The following is a 15,545-nucleotide window of genomic DNA, read 5'->3' as shown; positions in this document are numbered from 1 at the left end:
CGAGACAGCGACCAATCGCCGACTTCAGGCAGGGCAGGCCGCGACTTCCATTGGCCAGAGGGTCGCAGTTCCGATTGGCGAGAGGCTCGGGCGGGAGGTGAGGCGGGCAGGAAATGACGTTTGGGGGCGGCTGTAGGGACAAGATGGCGGCGCGGGGGGTGGCAGCCGCTATGGCGCGGCGGAGTTGGGCGCCGGGTGAGCGGCAGCGGGGTGGGCGGAGAAGGGCTCGGGGTGGGGGCCTCAGGATGCGTACATCGGGGCTCCTCCGCCCCGCCGCTGCTCACGGCCTTGTCTCTGTCCCCTGCAGCCCTGCGGGGGGAAAGGCCTCGCCGCCTCCTGCAGCAGCAGGCGCTGCCCGGCTCTGACCAGGTAAGGGCCGCGCCTCGCTACGGACAGGCGTAGGGGGCGCGTGACCCTGAGGGAGCTTTAACCCGAGCGTTAACCCGCCGGCGGGGGATAGGCCTGACGGCAAAAGCCGTTAGAGAAGTGCCAGGTGCCCTGCTGGGCAAGGGAAGCCTCGCAGTACTGGCTATTGCGGGTAGTGCGCTTCTAATTTTCTCTTAAATTTACGTTGGGGTGTAAATAATACAAATAAGTGCGGAGACACAGTTTGCTGTCATGATTGTCATTGCTCAATGTTGTTGTTCCCATAGCTCACGCACAAACCAAGTGTTGAAGTGTTTTTCTGTGACTACCTCAAGAAACACAGCAGGCCTTATTGGCATCGGGGTTGTTGCCATCAGACATGTTCCTCTCCAGTGTAACTTGTAAAATAAGTCTCTTTACATGCACAATGGTAACCTACATTGCTGGAGCAGCAAAACTTTTTCTGTTCTGATGGCTGGGGAGGTGCTGGTGCCAGGCGTGCTCAGAAGCTGAGAGCAGCTTCTCAGGGCTCAGGAGTGGGTTCCAGCATCTTCCTGAAAGGATGGCATGAGTGGGCTTAAGAGAAGCTTTTCAGGAGTAGTCAGTACTATTCTGTTACTGTTCTCTGTAGATACTCTCTGCTAAATAGTTGGTGTAACTTTCATCTTAATGTTGACTATAATTGGTTGGTCACATTGACAGTTGAAGTAGCATTGGCCATGTAGTTGTGTGGAGTATGCCTTTTTAGGTTGTTAGGTACCATGCAGTGCATTTGACAGCCACAGGTGAAGACAGCTGCATTCATATTAATGTTTGAGAAATGTCACTTGTGCTAATTATCCTCACTGTTGTTAAGGCACTTTCTGTTTTTCTTTATGGCATAAATTAAAACAAGTACAAACTGATCACTTACCTGCAACATTGCAGCCTGTTAATAATTGTCTGATTACAGCCCATAGAAATGGAGAATCCCTATAAAGAACCTCCTAAGAAGTGTGTCTTGTGTGGGATAAAGGTGGACTACAAGAATGTTCAGGTGAGTACTTTGAAAATGTCTGCTTAGATAACAAAGGTAACTGGCTTGTGCTCAAAGGGTGGGAGGCAGCAGCCCAAGGTTAACTGAGTGAGGAAGTTCACAGGGAAGGGTGAAGTAGTTGTACTGGGTCTGGCTGGGATGTTAACTTTCCCTGCAGCAGCCCATACAGTGCCGCGCTCTGCACTTGTAGCTAGAACAGCAGTGGTATCACACCCGTGTTGTGTCTGCTGCTGAGAAGTGCTGGCACAGCATCAGGACTCTCTCTGACCCTCCTAGGGGGTGGGCAAAAAAGTGAGAAAGAAACATCAGCAGGGCAGCTGACCTAAACCAACCAAAGGGATATTCCATACCATATGATGTCACACTCAGCAATAAAAGGTGGAAAAAGGAAGAAGAGGGGAGGGGTGGGCTCTCGTTGCGAAAACGTCTGTCCTCCTCCCGAACACTGGCTACGTGCGTTGAGGCCCTGCTTCAAGGACGTGGTCAAGCATCACTCATTTGTGGGAAGTAGAGAGTAATTTCTTTCCTCTGCACTTCCACATAGCCTTTACTTGTTTTGTTATTCCCTTTCCCCCTCCCTCTTCCCCTTTCCCTTTTTTCCCTTTAGTTGAATTGTTTAAGTAATAATAATATTTCCTTAATTATATATATATATATATATATTTCCCCTTTTTAATTAAATCATACTTATCTCAACCCGTGAGTTGTTCTTTCCTTTACTTCTTCCCCTCCCCATCTGAGGAGGGGGAGTGAGAGAGCGGTTGTGGTGTTCAACTGCCTAGCACGGTAAAACCACCACAGTAGTGTAATGGAACCTCTTCAGCCCCCTGCCCTGTATATACATATGTGAAACTTGGTGTCCTTGAAAAGGAGTGCTTTGTTCTAATTCTGCTTTACTGTGACTTGAATGTTGTGGCATGCAGAATGCTATGGGTGTCCCAGCTGTCCTTGTTCCCCTGTCTGGGAAAACTAAGCTCTGGAAGAAACAGTTCCAAATATTAAAAATGTAACGTGAGAAATAAAATATGCTGAAGCTTCTCTGAACTACAAATAACACAAACTGATATTCCTCTTCTTTAACAGCTTCTGTCCCAGTTTGTATCTCCATATACTGGCCGCATTTATGGCAGGCATATAACAGGTATGTGAAATTAAAACCTATTTTCTCTTTCACGTTAAGGTCTTTTAGAGCTTAGGTCAGATTTTATTGGATATGTTTACACAAGTCATTACAACTGATAATACACATTTTTGAAGCCTTTATATTCATGAGTAGACTTGACGAAATTAAATTATGTTAACTAATTCTTTTCTGTATTTTAGCAGCTTGTATAGGCAGATTCGGACAAAACTAGAAAGATCTGCAACTAAATGATTTAGTCCCTTAACTTACTACTGAGTTATTGTTCAAGTCAGGAGCCTAAAAATGTTTTTTTCTTTAGGCTTGTGTAACAAGAAGCAGAAGGAAATTTCAAAAACCATTAAAAGAGCTCAGGTACTTGGTAAGTATCATTACACTTTCTTGGGTGTTTGGTGAGTCAAGCTTACCATTGATTTAAGAAAAAAACACTCATCTTATTTTCTTACAGGATTTATGCCAGTTATGTTTAAGAACACATCATTTCTTACAGACCCCAAAATTTGTAATGTTAAATATTGAGATTTATACACTGTAAAGAAATAAACAATAAAACTAAATGTACTGCTTACGTAATTCTTTATTGGGAATGTCATTGGTTGCTGTACTGCATCACTGACTGAAGGGTGGTCAGATGCAGTGTCAAGTCTCTGAACTTGTTGGAAGGAATAATGAATGCCTAGAGGGATAGCATAAATCCCCAGCCGTATGGACCACTAAAGTTATCAAAAGTCTTGCTCAAGTTTGCTCCTTTTTCCTTTCCTCAACTGGAAGGGGAAAATAGAATGCTGGAGAGCTGATGATAGGAGAAAATATTAAGACTTTGGCTATATATGTAAACAGCTGTTTCTAAGGATGTTGCCTTGGATCTGATGTTTTCGGCATCAGCTTCTGCTGAGGTGAGGCGCACTGATGGGGTGGCCTGGGGTTCTTCTGCAGCACCTTGAGGTTGTATCACTGAGGCAGTACGTGACATGAGTAACATGCTAACGTCCTGCTAGTGTAGTCTTAAAACCCTGAGAGAGAGAAAATACAGGCTTAACTCTGGAAGGCCAAATGAGGGAATGTGATTTGGACTCTGATCAACTTATGCCAAACAGAATTAATGCATTAAAATAAATCTTTGTACTTGACAAAGATTCAGTAAGCTATTTCCATCCCTGCAGTGCTATAAATTGGTGTGTTACTTTAATATCCTGGCAGTAGCTTTTTGTGCAAATAAGTTTGGGGAAGCTGTTAAGCCATCAGAAAGTTGGAGAGCGTGGGTATTCCTTTGTATCTTTCAGTTTCTCCAGCACCTCCTCATCTGTTTCAGTGCTACTCAGTGTAAGTTTCTTTTCCTGGTCGCTGTCCTCTTGATCTTGAAGTAACTTTTGGTGAAGCTGCAGTGATCTGGATTTCTTAAAAGACTTTGGTCCTGTGGTGGTCCCTTTGACTTTGCGCTTGGTTAATTGTCTTGTTTCAGGTTCAGGGAAGTCCTTTTCCTCTACCATGAGAGTCAGTTTGTCCATGATATTAATATTATGGTCTGTCTTACAGCAATTCTTGGATATCTTTCTTCCTTTGAAGGAAACGATACATGTCTGAAGCCCAGAATTGGGGAAATATGTTTGCAGTGCCTGACAAAGCAAAACATTTTCCTTGGGCTCTTCTGGGTGATCTTGTTTCTCCCCTGAAAAAGCAAAGGCTAGAGTTGAAGACGCTCTCAAACTTGTACCAATTTTGTTCTGGTGGCTTCAAGCTTGAGTGTTTTCTGCTGATGCCAATGAAATTAAACTTGGCAGTCTTATGAATATTAGCACTGGATATAACTTACCTGAAGGGTTTTTGTGTTGCTTTTTTCTCTTTATTTCTTCTTTCAATTGGTTCACCTCTGCTAGGAGTTTCTCTACAGATCGTTCGCTGACTTCTACTGTAGAGCATATATTCTGCAAGGAAAGTTCCATTTTGAGATTAACTGCATGCACATGAATTGAACTTAGTGTTGTAGCAAACACCTTAAAGCTACCGTTGCTCATGGTAAACACAGAATATTGAAAAGCTGAAATGAGAAGCCTGAGGCTGGTTTTGAAGATAAGAACTGAAACCTTGTTTTACCAGATGCCATGTGTTTTACTTGCTACAGAACTTTTGGGTAACTGGGAGCAAAGTACAGGCCATACACTAGGAACAGTCCTATTTAGAGGTATTTTTAGTGTCCCTAAGGATTTATTGATGAAGTTAATTGAATGAATTGAAACTTGTCTCTGAGAAGATAATGTACAGCCAAGAACTTGTGGATCTTTTGTTTGATGAATGAGCTTTGTTTGACTTATTGCAGGATGCTACCCCTTTGTTTTATTTTATAGTTGTAGTGAAAATACTTGTACCAGCAGATACACTGGACTGACCTTCAGCTCCTCCTGCAAGGTGGCATACATCTCATTTATCTTTTGAACCTCTTGTAAAGATCCATCTTCATAAAAAAAGTCTGACCTGCAGACAAAGAACAAATCGTATAATTCAAAACTAATGATTGAAACGAATGTTGGTGTTCACTTTCAAGGAGCTTCAATCCAGAAAGATGCGTTAAGTCTTTATTCATTAGTTTGATTTAGGATTAGCAATTTCTAAGGTAGACTTCTTAAAGGTTTTACTGACAAGATGCCAATTAAGTGAAGATGGCGCTGACTGCTAGCCAATGCATAAAACTAGGAGACTCAAGAAGTAACCTGGAGCTTTAGTTTGAGTTAAAAGTTACATATGAACTGCTCTTTCCAGGCTAAAAATCTGGAAGGGCTCTCCTGTTCTAACAGGATTGTATCATTTCCCATGCCCTGTCACTAAGATACAAGTATCAGTTCCGGTTACCTTATGTAGGTTAGCTTAGCACTTGGTGCCAGTTTTGAGATTGTTCTCTCTGCAAATTACATGGCTCAGCTAATTTCTAAGTTGCTTGTCAATGCTGGTAATTGCAGGAAATGAAGTGAGCAGGGTGTAGCTGTGCTATCAGTAGAGGCACCTGAGAACAACTAAAGCAAGTGGTTATACCAGCCTTACTGGAAAGCTACAGATACTGGTATGTGAGTCGTGTGCTGTACCTGTGTTGTCTCACTGCTCTCACAAAGCCAGAAGATACGCAGGAACCAGACACTGTTCTGTAACCTTGCTGTTCTGCCATACCCAAGTTGGTAACCACCAAGGGGACTCTCTGAAAAAGACTTAAAAAGCATAAGTATGAAAAAATGTTTCAACACCTTTTGAGTAGGTGAATGTAAGCATCACAACCAGAGGCATTCAGTATTAACTGTTGCTGAAAGAGTCGTTATCCCAGATCACTAAATCCAAGCAAATCCAACTGCAAGAGAGGAGACTTAAAGCAATGCCTGTGTAGATTTTTTCCCTGCTTTTGGATGTCAGTTGTATAGTAATGCAGTACGTTGTTAAATGTAGCATGTTAGCAGTGAGTGGCGATACCTCTACAGCTGATTAAAAGCTACCAACAGCTTGAAACAGTTCAATGAGCAATTTAATACATCTTCACTTACACATAAAGATGAAAAGTAAACAGTTACCTGTTTGGTCAAATAACGATTTCACCAATAATGGTTATTGTGTAAATGAGTTGGCACTGCACACGATTATAATTCCAAGTCTTTGGATTCATAGAATCATTTTGGTTGGGAAAGACCGCTAAGATCAGGTTCCACCATTAATCTAGTACTGCCAAGTCTACCACTAAACCATGACCCTAAGCACTGTATGTATCTATTTCTTAAATACCTCCAAGGATGGTAAGTCAAGTGCTTGCCTTGGCAGCTTGTTTGAATGCTTCACAACCCTTTCAATCAAAGCTTTTCCTGTTTTTTTCTGCTTTCTAACCTAAACCTCCTCTGGTACAAGTTGAGACAATTTCCTCTTGTCCTATTGCTTGCTAATCAGTAAGTTCTTGAACAGAACTTGAGGGTGAGGCTTCAGCTGTGCTTGTAAGGGCTCTACTAGTATAAAAAAACATTTAACTTTTAACGCTTTCTAGAGTAAAAAACTATTATTAATAGTAATCCAGTTGCAACTAAAAAAAAAGTCAAATCATGGTGTATATAATATTTAACAACATTGTCATAACTAGAGAACAAACTGATTACCCTTCTTGTGGCCGGTGTAAGGCATGTTCCAGTCTGTAAGTTGAACAACTTTCTGTCATCACGCTAGAAGTTAACAGAAGGAATACAAGGCCCTGGTTTGATAGGTGGGACTGTAAATTCTTATGAAGAAGTCTTTCTCGGAATGTCATCATCTGGTCTGTGTTGCGTCTGAATTTGTACCATCCTATTACGTTCTGCAGACAGAAGAAAACTCATCAGTGCTATTCTTTAATGTCCTTGCATGCCATAACAAAGCAAATTGGAGGGTCCGGTAAGATTCATGAGCGTGAACTCTTCTGTACACATAAGGAGATCATAAGGAGATACTTTCAATTCTTAAAGCATCCAAGACTTTTCAAGGTATGACAGTTCCTATCCTTGTGAAATCTACCGAATTGGCTTGTTTATGGCACTTTGGCTTAATCTTACAATTGTCTTCAAACTTGGTTTGACTATTTAGCTGTTTGCTGCTTTCCAGCTTCTACTTTTTCTCCTTGTAAAACATTCTACAGAGAAAACAGTACATGATTTTGTTCATGTGGTGCTTAACCAGTGGAGTGAGCTGACCTCAGCTGATCTCAACCTAGAAATTGGTGGAATTCCTTTGGAAGGTTTAAAGAATTCACTTGAGAAATTAGTAAGAAAAAATCAAGTTGAGATAATACAGAAAGGCAGACTTTAGTCAAAGATAACCTGAATGGGTAGTATTCTTTAGGGGGATGAATAATGCAGGTGCCTTGACAAGCAGTATGAGGGATTAGATACAAGATGGAATAGTTCAATACTACCAATCAGAACAAGCCTCAAAATCTGAGGTGGCCCTGTGGTATGTATTAGATTTGAAAATAAAATACCTTCTTACAGCCAGATAGTATTTTCTTCAGGGCTGGTTTGTTCAGTTCTCCTGCAGAATTATAAAAGCTAGAAGAAAATTAGGACAATTAGGACAAAATGCTAGTGTAGGAAGTAATTATTTCCAAGTGATTTGGCAGTCATCTTGCCTTACGTGTACTGGAGGGAAAAAAGCCATTAAAGTTGTGCTGACGCAGCCTCTGTGGTAGGGCTGCACTTAATTTCATTGCTGTTAACTCAAATAGCTGTTGAGGTGGTCTTGTTAACAGCACAGATGCTGTTCTGGCATCAGTGCTACTGGGACACAAAAGTAACATCTGTATACTTGAGTCACAGCTACAAAAATGCCTTCAATCCGACATGAAGTGCCTCTCCAGCAGTATCTTGATTTCTTAATTTTTAGGAAGATTTGAGAGGGGAATCATGTTGTAATTTTCCTCTTACAGGCAGTAAACCTGCACAGCTACGGTAGAACTCAAAATACTACTGGTCTGTGAAATGACTCCTGATGTGGGACTCATGTGTTTCTTCTTCTGCCCTACTTAGAATTCTGCATTTCTGTTTTTCTCTTATTGGCTGAGGGGTCAGGATGTGTTCTTTTAGAAAAGCAATCATTGCTTTTTGTGCAGCAGTTTGATGTCGTTCTGTAGCTTATACAGTTCTGCAGCACTCACTAGAATGTGGTGCACCATACCTGTATTTTACTTACAAACACAAAGATCTCAATACAGAATTAACATAAGGCATTTTGCATCTGTAATTCCACGGCGCTGACCCTGCATTCATTGTTATAGCTCCGTGATTTTCTCTGTCATGTAATACCAGTAGAGCTAAAATTAGGATTAATATTAACTGTTTCCATATCTTTTTACTTAAAATTCTCACCTGAACAACTGGTAGCATGGTATATGCTTCTGTATATCTGAAATGAGAAAGCCATATTACTGTGGGTTTGTCAGCGCAAGATGTACATTTTTATGTATGCTGTCATGTGAATTGTTAAAAGGAACAAGAACTCCATTTCTTTATATCCAATTACCTGCTTAATCTCAAGTTATCTCCTTAAGAAAGGAAACAAGTGTAACAAAGTTTCTTCAAATGGAAAAGGGAACCACTTACATAAGTTACATATATTTGATACATCTTGGTTTTGCCAAGTGCAAAATCACATTTGCTATTTTGTTTTTCCCTCCTTTTCCTGTTGAGTACAGGAATAGAATGCAATATGAAACAGTTCACTTTAGTTACTTTGCAACAAAGCACTGATGCTGGAAGCTAGGAAAATGAGACTGGAAAAAGGGTATATGATCAGAACTGGGAAATTGACTACCAGAAAAAAGAGGGTAGATGATGGCATTTGAAAACTTTTTTTTTTTTTTTTACCCATTCTCCACAATATTCATTTTCACAAGTTAGCAAAATGAATTTAGCAAAATAAACAAAACTCCACAAATTATGAAGCAACTAACTGCCTGTGTGAAAATCTGTGTAATATGATTAGGGGCATCACAAAAAAAAATCCTCATACTTCGTTCAGCAGTGAAATTGAGTAGAGGAAAGTGTCACACCTTCCTTAATTGTGTCCCAGAGTAAAACGGGAAAATGAGGCATGAATTCTCTCTACAGTGCTTTCAGTAAAGTTGGAAAGAAGACATGCTGTATCATATGGTTCTTTTTCTTGATCCAGTGACAGTATTTTAAAAGAAGCAGGTTAAATTTGTGTATACGTATATTGTTAAGGGCTACTGTAATACATGCATCCACTCCCAATGCCATGACAATTTTAAGGCAAAATACGTATTTCATTTGCTCAATGAAATGTATATTTTGCATCATTCATATGAAGTACTTCATAAGCTGCAAATTTTGAAATAGGTACTAATCCATTAGAGTTCACATTGCTGAAATATGCCAAGTTTCTGCCAGGCCACTGTAGTTGAGCAGGGGTGAAATGACATAGCTAAGACAAAGAGGAAGTCCAAATCCTGTGTTATTTGTAATGTGAGAAGATGTTTGGCAAAGAGAAACTATTCAAGGAGCTAAGAACTTGTATTTCTGTTTAAATCTTCAACTTTTGCAGATCAATTTTTTTCAGCTACTGAAGTGTTGTAAAATGAACTCGGTATGCGTATTTTGGTGTTAATGTGGCCCCCAGGGTCTAGCAGATGCATGTAGCCATGTATGCCCTGACAGTGAAGTGCTATTAGAGGGCTGGGTGCACTGACCTATAGTATAAACCACTTCAACATCGTCCATCTGTGAGTCAGTAATGCTGTTCTTGGCTTCGCCTTTCACATCTCCAAGGAGAAACCCTTCCTTGTTAGGGGAAAAAAAAGGTAAGTTCATGTTAGCAGAGCTGCTCTGATATTAACAGTAAATAGGGGTTGGGTGGAGGAAAAAAAAGCTGTTGATGTCCATTTTTGTTTTTAAACGAAACGGGTTCTCATTCATTTTGTAAACAGATGCAAGTAGGTAAGAGGAAAGAAAAAGTTAAGGTGTACTCGAGTGTTTTCCATCCCTTATATTTTTATTCAAAACCGAGAATTGTGGGGTTGGACATGTGCTGTCCAGGGCTCACCCTACAACTTTTACCAGCCGCTGCAGGAGCAGCAGGGCTGTGGTACGGCTGCACCCCACCTCGGGCCGTCTCCTCCTGTCTTCCCCGACAAACAGCCCCGGCTTCCCGGCGCTACGGCGGCGGGGCCTCGGGAGCGCCCGGGCCCGGCCGCGGTCCCGCAGGCGGCTCGGGGCAGGCCGGAGGCGGGCTGCGACATGGCGGCGGGCAGCCCGCCCGGCCCCGCCGCCCTTCCCCGCCCCGCGCGGCCCCCGGCCCGGCCCCGCGGCACGCACCGTGTCCGAGTCGGTGCTGAGGTGCTGGAAGGCCAGCGCGCCGAAGACGAAGCCCGAGAGCAGGGCCGACGTGCTCTCGCCCTCCATGCCCCGACAATGGCGGGCCCGCCGCGGCGGCGGGAGCCCCCAGCGGTCGGCGGCGGCAGGGCAGGGCCGGGCCGGGCAGCGCTCGGCGGCCGCTCTGAGGGGAGCTGCGGGGCCGGGTCAGGATCGCCCCGCGTGCGTCTAACTCACAGAACCACAAAATCGCGAAGCTTGGAGCCGTGCCGCGGCTGGGGCAGGCGGCTTGCTCCCAGTAGCGGCGTAACGCTTCCTGCGCTGCTAAAGCCTCAGAACATCAGTAACGTATTTGCACTAACGTGCTTTTTCTCACATGTGGCAGGTGTTCCGGACCAGATCAGCCAGAAGACAGCTCTAGGAAAACAAAACAAAACCGGAGGAAGAGAGAAGTTAAAGTTCCACCGTTCTTAGAAATGTGATTGGACATCTGGTGTCAAGGCCACCACGGTTTCTGCACTTCGGGAAAAGCAATGTTTGATTTCGTCACTCATCAGGACTGTATGTAAGCATGCTATATGCATTTTCTTAGACATTCATTTCCTGAGTTTTTAAATATGATGAATGCACTTCCAGTCTCTCAAGGGCTCTTTCCATCAGTTTGGGATGTTACATGTGTAAAAAGTGTTAACACTTTCACTACAAATTCTTGTCCTTTTAACCTAGTCAGCAGGATTTAGAAGAAGACTGGCTAGCTCTGGCACACTTAATGATTTAACTATACATTAAATACCTGTAAACGGTATGAGTATTTAATAGAATTGTTGAATTTCTTACCTGTTCTCACAGTAGAGAGAGACAGGCTAAGACTCTTTTTTCCCCCCTCAACACCTACGTAAATGAGCAGAGGGATGACAAAGTGTCCAGGTGATGCAGAACGACTGAGATGAACAGGAAACAACCATCAGGCATTTCTTGCAACACAGGCTGCAGGGCATTTGATGAGTGGGTAATAAATACAATACAACTGAAGTGATGTATTGGAACAAACAACTCTATGATGGATCATGTTGCCATGGTGGTAGCAACAAGAATGGATGGATGTGACCAGTTACACGGCTGTTTGTGGAGAAAAGGGTGAAAACAGACATGAATGCTGGCATCTTTCAGGAACTGTGCAGCAGTTCCTTTCACTGCACTGTGACTTACAGTTCATTCTACTCAAGGACATTCTACTCAATGCATTTAATCTGTGTGATGAATGTGGGGTACTGACACGTTATTCTGCTGTTATCAGCACTGGTGGTGTGGCAAGATCTGTACTGACGGCATGTGAGAGGCATGTTGAGAGTCACGCAATGCCTATCTGACAGGTATCTGTACACCGCAAGGCAAACAAATGTAGTCAGAACATGTGGAGGGCTCCTTGCTCCAGTGATACAAGGATGCAGTCCTACCTAAGCTGCAGGATAGGATGAATAAGGTTCTCTAATAGCTGAATTTGCCTTTGGTGGAAACAATTATGCTTGTGTGGTCAGACCTAAATGTGTTACAATCATCCTAATGACTGATACAGTGCTTAAACATATTTCTTTACTGTTGTCATAATTGTTCTGTTGATAGGCAGAGATAAACCATAAATAGCACAATTGTGCGGTGGTCAGATGTAAATACATGTGGTTTGTGTCATAGATGGGATCGGTGCTGATCTAAAGAACAGCAGACATAGACCGGTTAGAGTATGGACCTGGAGCAATGGATATTTGCACTTGAATACATGAAGGCAGTGTGATTTCCATGAGTGAATATTCAGAATGAAATTGCTTACCTTACAACAAGTGATCTTTAAGGTTGTGCTGGCAGTTGGGGCAGTTTTCACAAGCGAAGCATGCACTTTGCTCTTCATTAAAAGGAAACTAAAACTACCAGAGATGATTTCAGTCTTGAGCAGCGATCAGGTGAAGAGTTTGTTAAACGTGAGGTTGAAACAAACAAACAAAAAAGCCAAAAAAAAAAAAAAAGGGCCATTTTTTTTGTTGTTAGAACTGGTAGCATTTTAATAGAAGAAGAGGTGGTCTTAGCAGCTTTCATGCATGAACACACATGTCACAGCTATTAGAGTGCAGAATGCTCTGGTCAGTGCCATTTGCAAACCTTTCTGCCTGCTAAACAGAATCCTGGTACTGCCAGGTGTTAAGAGATGCTTGAAAATCATCCTATATTTGCTCTTTTGATGTTGTGTTGTTGCCTTAAGGGCCTTTTTGAAGTAGAGCAGTCAGCATTGCTGTCTTTGTGGCATGGCAAAACTTGCATGGAAATACCAGGGTCCCATACAACTGAAGTCAGAGGAACACATTTAGCAAGAGTAATGACTTTGTATGCCTAATCACAATACCAGGATGCCCTTTCATGAGCAGCTTTTGATCATGTTGCAACTCAGAATAGGCAAACAATGTACCCTATACATCTTACTGTGAAAAGGAAGATTGAGCGTCAGACTGACCGTGTTTGATTGTCTTGGAGTCTATTGCTATTTGCTTCAGGTAGAAACATCTTTTTGTTAACCTACAGGAATGTATTACTTCATCAGCTGATGTACCGCCTGACTAACGTTCAAGTGTCTGTGCTATTTTGAAACAGTATCTGCCAGGGACATGCTGTTTTTGTAGTCTGGTAACAGGGCGTTGCCTGCAGACTCTCCTCTGATATGTGTCTATGGGCACCTTTTGGAGTCACTAGAATAGTGAATAACGGGACAGGAAGGAGTCACATCTGGAAAAGTGTGGCTCCCAGAACTCCTGTGACAGTGTGACTCCTCCTTGGAGGGCGCACGGATTGTTCTCTGTCCTTGTTAGGTAATGTATCAGAGGGAAGGCAAAACCCCAGTGGTGCTCTTGGAGTTTTACTGCAGTTTTATCTGTTCACGGTGTATGTATACCTGCTTGAAAACTGACACTGTATGGCTGCTCCTGTGCAGGAAAAGGCTGCTCAGACCTGATTTCACCCTTCCATGTAAGGTGCAATGAACAGGCAGAAGTCAGCGCTGTGTTTGCTACTCTATGCACTGGAAAAATAAATGGATCATGGCTCCAGTTTCCTCAGATGATCACAAAACATTGCCTAATAACGACTAAGTAGAATGACCTCAGGGATCGAGAGCTGTGAGTGGGCAGCAGTGTTTGCTGTTAACTTTAAATTTTTCAGTGGTCTTCAAATCTCTGAATTGATGCTATTTATCTGTGCTATAGAGACCAAATAGAAACCCAAATGTCATAAACCCCGTGAATGACTCCAATTTTAATGATGATGTGTCCAATTTCTGACCAGCATTTAGAAATCCCAAAGGATGCAGAGAATGTACAAGAAGATAAGACTGCTATTAAAAAGCAAGATATGCTGAGGCATAAGCATTTAAGAAAGTCGTATCTGGCAAATGGGAGTTGTTAATGCCTACAGAGCATTATTTGTTAGAAATTAGGACACAGGAAGCTTTGGGTAGCTTCTTCTTTGGGAAGCTTTTTCTGCAAATATTTGGAGGTGTTTGTAAACAGGGATCAGATTTGATTATCTTTTTTTTTTTTTTTTTACCAAAAAGATAAAAAAGAGCCTAACACAAACTAAATACAAAAGCATCCTAGTAGTAATTAAAAACATAAATTTGCCCAGAAATTTATAACATTTGAAGGGTTGATGCATTATAAGGTTCATTTTCTGTAAAAAACAAAACAAGAGTATTTTTGTATTTACCAGAGTGCTGTAAAGCATTTTTTTGCAGCTACATGCTTAAGAATTTTACGGTCACAAAATTATCTACAAGAATTTTCATTAGTAAGCAAAAGGAGACAATTTTGTCTAAAGCAAGATTTTGCTTAGGGGAAAAACTAAAAAGTGTCTGTGACATGTGGAAAGCAAACTCCACAATCAGTAAGATTGTAAAGTAGGTATGTTTATTCAGCGCTGGGCAGCACTGGGGGTAGTTCCACCAAAGTTGTGCGCGCCCCAACGCTGCACTTGCCTTGGTTATACGTGGTGTACAGTTACATATGCATGAAGTTTCTCGATACGCCTATACATGTGCATTACCTATCCCCGCTTTTTATTAAAATTAGTTCTAGGGAGTCATTTTAGTAGAGTCCTCCTATCCATGCTTGCGCAGTGTTTTCTGGTAGTGGTCGCCGGGGGTCGTGGGGATGAAGATTAGTGAGTCTACCTCGTCACTGTTGGTTGACCTCTCATCTCAGCACAGACTCATAAGCTTCTCAGCTTCTGCTTGAACTGCAGATTCGGTTTCAGTTGGTTCTTGAAATGTTTCCTGGTTTCTATCAGGAACTGATTTTTGTGAGGAATCCCAGAATTTCCTGCCTCAGTTTCTTTGTACAGTAGGTAGCGGAAGATATAGTACCCGTTGCTTGCCTATTTACTAAAATTCTTTTGGCTTCCTTTCACATGCTCATTAGCCTGTCTTATCTACTAAAATTCTTTCAGCCTCCTCTCAACCAAGATCCTCACCTAAGCCTATGTTATTGGCTAGAGTGTTTCTCACATTTTCAACTTTGACAATTAATACTGTTATTGTCAAGACTCAAAATACTAACTTTTTGAATGGTGTAAGAAGAAAAAAGATGACAACTTTTGTGAATTAGTACATAATTTCAGCAGGATGAAAACCAGCTGTCTTATCCATCTGGTATGAGCATGATAATCAGCTTCCTCAATGGCACTGCTATTTGTCCCAGAACAACAGCCTCCACATGCTGCAATTGCTATCATTGAATCAAACCTGCCATTAACTAGACTTGAAAGAAGATGAAAAAATGAGAAGTATGTCCTGAAATTTCCCTTTCTGGCACTGCTGACATTACAGGGCTGGTTGTTCCTCTGCTGCAATAGCCTGACTTACGCAGGGAGGTCCTTACCTGGCTTACTGCCGACAGGCTGGCACAGTTCTTGGGGTAACATGCCAGCATGTGAGCCGTCTGATTGACCAGGATCTCTTTGACCATCTTCAGGGGTTGGCTTAGAATCGCTTTAAAAGCTACAAATAGTGAAGAACAAAAGAGTACGTTAATAACAGACACACGTAAAGTATCTACATTTTGCTAGTTTTTAATTAGTTATTAATGTAGTAAAACACACCTGTATGGGTGCTTTTTCAGTCTTTCCTGTATCATTTTAGAGAATG

General features: G+C 42.1%; 2 protein-coding genes and 1 pseudogene across 4 annotated transcripts; 1 reads left to right on the top strand and 2 right to left on the bottom strand.

Annotated features, from left to right (window-relative positions):
* The first annotated feature begins 138 nt into the window (after positions 1-138).
* On the top strand, positions 139-3,100 carry MRPS18C (mitochondrial ribosomal protein S18C). Its single transcript, XM_035325172.1, has 6 exons — positions 139-195; positions 308-369; positions 1,319-1,402; positions 2,486-2,543; positions 2,845-2,904; positions 2,992-3,100. The coding sequence occupies exons 1-6, from the start codon at positions 144-146 to the stop codon at positions 3,060-3,062; spliced, it is 387 nt and encodes a 128-aa protein (XP_035181063.1). The 5' UTR covers positions 139-143; the 3' UTR covers positions 3,063-3,100.
* A 2-nt stretch (positions 3,101-3,102) lies between these two features.
* On the bottom strand, positions 3,103-10,542 carry ABRAXAS1 (abraxas 1, BRCA1 A complex subunit). Of its 3 annotated transcripts, none has more exons than XM_035325168.1 (9): positions 10,367-10,542; positions 9,742-9,832; positions 8,402-8,438; positions 7,519-7,585; positions 6,665-6,858; positions 5,621-5,740; positions 4,931-5,015; positions 4,357-4,468; positions 3,103-4,212 (listed from the first exon to the last, which is right to left on the bottom strand). In XM_035325168.1, exons 1-9 carry the CDS (start codon positions 10,451-10,453, stop codon positions 3,785-3,787), a joined length of 1,221 nt encoding a protein of 406 aa, XP_035181059.1. In that variant the 5' UTR covers positions 10,454-10,542; the 3' UTR covers positions 3,103-3,784. The 3 variants fall into 3 exon arrangements, with proteins under 3 accessions (XP_035181059.1, XP_035181060.1, XP_035181061.1); XM_035325169.1 differs by having other exon boundaries at positions 3,103-4,217; positions 4,365-4,468; XM_035325170.1 differs by lacking the exon at positions 8,402-8,438 and having other exon boundaries at positions 10,367-10,384.
* Positions 10,543-13,932: 3,390 nt separating this feature from the next.
* The window catches only part of LOC118167094, a 51,026-nt pseudogene continuing 49,413 nt past the window's right edge, over positions 13,933-15,545 (bottom strand).

Source organism: Oxyura jamaicensis, chromosome 4 (genome assembly GCF_011077185.1).
Source record: "Oxyura jamaicensis isolate SHBP4307 breed ruddy duck chromosome 4, BPBGC_Ojam_1.0, whole genome shotgun sequence".
In the NCBI taxonomy this organism is placed as follows: domain Eukaryota; kingdom Metazoa; phylum Chordata; class Aves; order Anseriformes; family Anatidae; genus Oxyura; species Oxyura jamaicensis.
This window is presented reverse-complemented; position numbering and strand designations above follow the sequence as displayed.

Coding starts and splice junctions, on each gene's coding strand:
- MRPS18C (XM_035325172.1), top strand. CDS start 144: ATGGCGGCGCGGGGGGTGGCAGCCGCTATGGCGCGGCGGAGTTGGGCG. Junction 370..1,318: donor CGCTGCCCGGCTCTGACCAG/GTAAGGGCCGCG, acceptor GTCTGATTACAG/CCCATAGAAATGGAGAATCC. Junction 1,403..2,485: donor TGGACTACAAGAATGTTCAG/GTGAGTACTTTG, acceptor CTTCTTTAACAG/CTTCTGTCCCAGTTTGTATC.
- ABRAXAS1 (XM_035325168.1), bottom strand. CDS start 10,453: ATGGAGGGCGAGAGCACGTCGGCCCTGCTCTCGGGCTTCGTCTTCGGC. Junction 7,586..8,401: donor CCATGCTACCAGTTGTTCAG/GTGAGAATTTTA, acceptor ATTTTCTTCTAG/CTTTTATAATTCTGCAGGAG. Junction 5,741..6,664: donor TTACACCGGCCACAAGAAGG/GTAATCAGTTTG, acceptor ATGCTTTTTAAG/TCTTTTTCAGAGAGTCCCCT.